This window comes from Camelina sativa, chromosome 14 (genome assembly GCF_000633955.1).
Source record: "Camelina sativa cultivar DH55 chromosome 14, Cs, whole genome shotgun sequence".
In the NCBI taxonomy this organism is placed as follows: domain Eukaryota; kingdom Viridiplantae; phylum Streptophyta; class Magnoliopsida; order Brassicales; family Brassicaceae; genus Camelina; species Camelina sativa.
In genome coordinates this window covers 24,758,060-24,763,213 of record NC_025698.1, presented here as the reverse complement: position 1 = coordinate 24,763,213, position 5,154 = coordinate 24,758,060, and the positions used below count along the sequence as shown (strand labels likewise).

The following is a 5,154-nucleotide window of genomic DNA, read 5'->3' as shown; positions in this document are numbered from 1 at the left end:
CGGTGGTGCTGATGCTAATGCTTATTTACTTAGCCATTTGTTATCCACCTCATCAATCTCATCTTCTCTCTTCTTCTTCTTCTTCTTCTTCTTTTGACACTACTCATTACTCATAGTCATGTAATGTGAATATGTGATGATAGTGCGAGACAATATAATGTGCTATTCGATCCAGATGACACAACGCACATATGTGAATGCGTCGTCGTTTGATGGGTTTTGGGTTCTTTGTTTCATTTGACGATAACTGTTAAATCCATGCAGTATCCGGACCATTTGATTCAAAATTAGATCTTTTCCTTGTTTATTTTTTTTTTTTTTTTTTTTTTTTTTTTTTTTTTTTTTGTATTAATTTCATTTAAAATCTGTGCAGTGCTTTCTTTCTCTAATGATTTGTCTTATGCAGGAAATCTTGAATCTAATTCGAACAAAATTTGACAAAGCAAAGGAAGAAGTAAATTCAGACCTTTTTGCATTTGGTGGGGATCTGTTGGATATTTATGATAAAAACAAAGAAAGTCATCCTGAGTTGCTAGTACCAATTGAAAACTTGTTGGTTTTGGCAAAGATTTGTGCTAAGACTACTTCGGGAGATTTCTGGCTTCAGTGTGAGGGCATAGTACAAGACTTAGATGATAAACGTCAAGAGCTTCCCCCGGGCGTGCTCAAGCAACTTCACACTCGGATGCTTTTTATCCTTACCAGATGTACCAGATTATTTCAGTTTCATAAGGAAAGTTGGGGGCAGGAGGAAGATGCCGAACAACTATGTCAGTCAAGAGTCTTGCATCTTGTTGATAAAAGAGTCCCCACTGGAGAAGTTAGGGACGGGATGTGTTCAAGTACTGCCAATAACTTAAAGGTACCATCCACCCAGAAAGCTTATAGTCAGAAGCAGCGTGATTTGAATTGGAACGAGGGCTCTGTTGTTAGTCCAGCTCCTCTTTCCTCTCCATACAATGAAATGTCAAAAGATTCTGAATCGCCTGCAAACATCGATAAAATGTCATCTTGGAAAAGACTTCCATCTCCAGCATCGAAGGGTGTAAAAGAAGCTTCAGTATCTAAAGAGCAGAATGATAGCAAATCTGAACCTCCACAGGTCGTTAAAAATCGAGTAGCTATGAGTGATGATATGGCTGTTTCTAACTCGCCAGACATTCTTCAAGAACATATGTCCAAGCATCCGCACAATATTTCTTGGGGCTATTGGGGAGATCAGTCATGTATTTCTGAGGAAAACTCAATTATTTGCCGTATATGCGAGGAGGAAGTTCCCAGCACCCATGTGGAAGATCACTCTAGAATCTGTGCATTGGCTGATGTATCTGACCAAAAGGGTGCGAGTGTTGATGAGCGGCTGGCGGCAGTTGCTGTAACCCTTGAAAAGATAACCGAGAACTTAACACAAAAGGATAGCCTAGCAGTAGTAGAAAGCCCAGATGGTATGAAAATATCTAACGCAAGCTTTAGCGAAGAATTTGATGTTCTCTCCCCAAAGCTAAGTGATTGGTCCCGAAGAGGGTCGGAGGAGATGCTTGACTGTCTTCCAGACGCTAATAATTTAGTTTCCATGGATGATATGAGATTTTTACCTTCAATGTCATGCAGAACTCGTTTTGGTCAAGGCATGACTACTTCATCTGCCGGTAGCATGACTCCTAAATCCCCTATTCCAACCCCTAGACGCGATCCAATTGAATTGATATTAGTAGGCAAGGGTATATTACATGACCAGGATGATATTTCACAGGTTTGTGTTGGTTCTGCTCTATCTTCATAACTTCCTAGTCTTTTGTTATTGAATATGCGCACTGACGAATAAAGACCTGGATAACTGATGATGCAGATGAGTGAACTTGCTGATATTGCAAGATGTGCATCAAAAAATATTCCAGTTGATGATCAATCTATTCAACTCTTACTTTCTTGTCTTGAAGACTTGAGGGTTGTCATTGACAACAGAAAGTTTGATGCACTTATAATAGAAACTTTTGGTACACGCATAGAAAAGTTGATACGGTGAGTTCCTCCTAGTACCACTTTTGTCTTGAATATATATTTATTTGGCTCTCACCCAGAGCTGTCTTTGCTTGAAAATTGAAATGCAATGTTCTGGTCTCCAGAACTATTCTTTTCTCAGTTGAGGCAAGAATAACAGGCTATGAATCTATTGAATGAATACTTTTCCTTACTTTGTTCAAAAAAAAAAAAAAAATAATTACTTTTCTTTATTATTTAGGGAAAAGTATCTTCAGCTGTGCGAGCTTCTGGGTGATGAAAATTTTGATCTATCAAGCACCATAATTGATGAAGATGCTCCTTTGGAAGATGATGTTGTTCGCAGCTTGAGGACCAGCCCAGTACATCCGCGGGACCGCATATCCGTAGATGATTTTGATTTCGTAAAAGAAATTAGTAGGGGAGCTTTTGGGCATGTTATCTTGGCTCGTAAGAAAACTACAGGAGACCTATTTGCGATTAAGGTGTTCCAATATTTCAGTTCGTTTTGCTTCTATTACTTTTCTGAAAGATTTTGCCTGTGCAGTAAGCCTGACTTGGTTACCAAAATCGTCAAACTGTTTTTCTAAATCTTGTTTTTTGGGGCTGCCATACTCCGTAGGTTCTAAGGAAGGCAGATATGATCCGCAAGAATGCTGTGGAGAGTATACATGCTGAACGAGATATTCTGATCAATGCCCGCAATCCTTTTGTGGTGAGCTGTTCTAGCTTTATGCATATTTTGTCCTCTGCTGAGATCTCTCATGCTAACGTAACCTTCTTTTTACCAGGTTCGATTCTTCTATTCTTTTACTTGTAGCGAAAACCTGTATCTTGTGATGGAATATCTTAATGGAGGGGATTTTTATTCAATGTTGAGAAAATTTGGTTGCTTGGATGAAACTAATGCCCGTGTATACATTGCAGAAGTTGTAAGTGTTGAAGGCTCTCACAGATCATGCCGTAATAACAAGTAATTTATCGAGATGTTGTGATTTAGTGTCCATTTCGTGTCAGGTCCTTGCTTTGGAATATTTACACTCCGAGGGTGTTGTGCATCGTGATTTGAAGCCTGACAATTTGTTGATTGCCCATGATGGTCATGTTAAGGTAATACAATAACCATTTGGGAGCTTGTATTGAATATATCAGGCCTTCAGAATGTTTTGTTGATTTCATGCAATGTGATGATCTGGCGATTATATAGTCCTATCTGAATCTCGTAAAACCCACACGGATAATTAGCCTCTGCATTTATAATATGTATATATAATACATGGATACATTATCAGAACCATGCTTCCCTGTAGACCTTATGGTACTACCGTTTTGTTTCGTCTGAGCAGTTGACAGATTTTGGGCTTTCAAAAGTTGGGCTTATCAACAGCACAGATGATCTTTCTCGTCCAGTTTCCAGTGCAACGTCGCTGCTTGTTGAGCAGAAACCAAAATGGCCAACGTTGGAGCATAAGCGGTCTGCTGTGGGCACTCCTGACTACTTAGCGCCAGAAATTCTTTTGGGGACAGGACATGGTGCATACACATTTCTTTCTCATCTTGTTGTTTGCTACTCTCTATCATTCCAAATCTTACTTTTTTGTAGAAATTGGTGCTTGGTTGAGATCTTTTATCTAAATAACAATGTAAGTTGATTACAGTTCTACTTATCTGGTGGTGGTATAAGTAGAAAGCTCGAATACGTAGCTTATCCCACTTTAGGTTCATACTAAGTTGTTGTTCTGCTACCTGTCTGACTATAGTTTCAGATATATAATTTTTTTTATTACATACCAAAATTGTAAAGACTGATATGTATCCATAACTGTTCAGGTGCAACTGCAGATTGGTGGTCTGTTGGCATCATTTTGTATGAATTCATTGTGGGGATTCCACCCTTCAATGCTGACCATCCGCAGGTCAGTGACTAGATATTGCATCGTTCTTGTAAGTATTTTGTTAGAGGAAATAGAGGTTTCTCAAGGTTATGAAAACCGTTGTTATAATTTTGGCTGGTCATCAAATGTCACGTATTTGTTATTGGCCTCTTAACTATCAAACACTTCCAGTTAACATCATCATATGTTGCTAGCTAGTATTTAATATCTAGTCTCACTTTCCAACTCCCTCATATTTGATCTGCATCTTCTTTGTTTGGTTTTAGCAAATATTTGACAATATTCTCAACCGTAATATACAATGGCCTCCTATTCCTGAAGATATGAGCCATGAAGCCCGTGATTTGATAGATCGGTATGTGAATCTCCTCTGTTCAGGCTCTATATGCGTAGTAAGAATAGTCTTTACAAAATATGTCAGCAGCTCCGTTGTAAACATTAATAAGTAACCCTTTACTTCTCATGTTTTGTTCGATTGAGTAAATGCCCATTTTAGTGTTTGGTTCAAGATCAGCTTATAACCTAATCGAGAAGAAGACAAGTAGTATTTTCTGTAACACCGTGTCATGTGCATTATCTAGGTTATTAAGGGAAGATCCTCACCAGAGACTTGGGGCTAGAGGGGCAGCTGAGGTGACATTGATGTCTTTTTTCTTGGATGCCTGGTTCTAGTTTATTGTAAATTGTGTGTAGTGATGAAATAAATATCATGACCCAGGTCAAGCAGCACATCTTCTTTAAAGACATAAACTGGCATACGCTAGCACAGCAGAAGGTGCATTCATTTATCTTTCGCTGTTAAAGTCGAAGCTTTGCAAAGCTCATACTCATGTTATTATATTCTTTTTCTTTATTTTAGACATTTTAATGCTTGTTTTTTCTAGGCCGCATTTGTGCCGGATTCAGAAAATGCTTTTGACACAAGTTACTTCCATAGTCGCTACTCGGAGAAATATCCGGACGAAGAATGTTTATCAACCAATGAGAATGAAGATTCTAGTGATGGTGACAGTTTGAGTGGCAGCAGTGGTCGGTTGAACAATCATCACGACGAGGGGGTAATATCTGCTGATCCACTCTCTTTCCCCCCTCAGAAGTATTAACGTTAAATTTTTAGATGTATAAAGTCCCTGAATTGGATCAATGATGATATGCAGGTTGATATACCCCGCGGACCTGCGGAGTCTGAAACTGGTGTCTCTGAAAATTACCCATTCAATAATTTCTCGTTCAAGGTATTGTCTCATGACTTTCTTCC

The 5,154-nt window shown here is 38.8% G+C and overlaps 1 protein-coding gene across 1 annotated transcript in view; it reads left to right on the top strand.

Annotated features, from left to right (window-relative positions):
- LOC104743954 (probable serine/threonine protein kinase IRE3) overlaps positions 1–5,146 on the top strand; it is a gene marked incomplete at its 3' end in the record, with an annotated part of 6,286 nt that extends 1,140 nt beyond the window's left edge. Inside the window, exons 3-15 of the mRNA XM_010464981.2 lie at positions 407–1,753; positions 1,850–2,022; positions 2,243–2,486; positions 2,624–2,716; positions 2,793–2,933; positions 3,019–3,111; positions 3,348–3,534; positions 3,832–3,917; positions 4,163–4,251; positions 4,478–4,529; positions 4,615–4,671; positions 4,781–4,954; positions 5,054–5,146. Of these exons, the coding sequence (XP_010463283.1) occupies positions 407–1,753; positions 1,850–2,022; positions 2,243–2,486; positions 2,624–2,716; positions 2,793–2,933; positions 3,019–3,111; positions 3,348–3,534; positions 3,832–3,917; positions 4,163–4,251; positions 4,478–4,529; positions 4,615–4,671; positions 4,781–4,954; positions 5,054–5,146 (2,829 nt within the window). The remainder of the gene's footprint in view (positions 1–406; positions 1,754–1,849; positions 2,023–2,242; positions 2,487–2,623; positions 2,717–2,792; positions 2,934–3,018; positions 3,112–3,347; positions 3,535–3,831; positions 3,918–4,162; positions 4,252–4,477; positions 4,530–4,614; positions 4,672–4,780; positions 4,955–5,053) is intronic.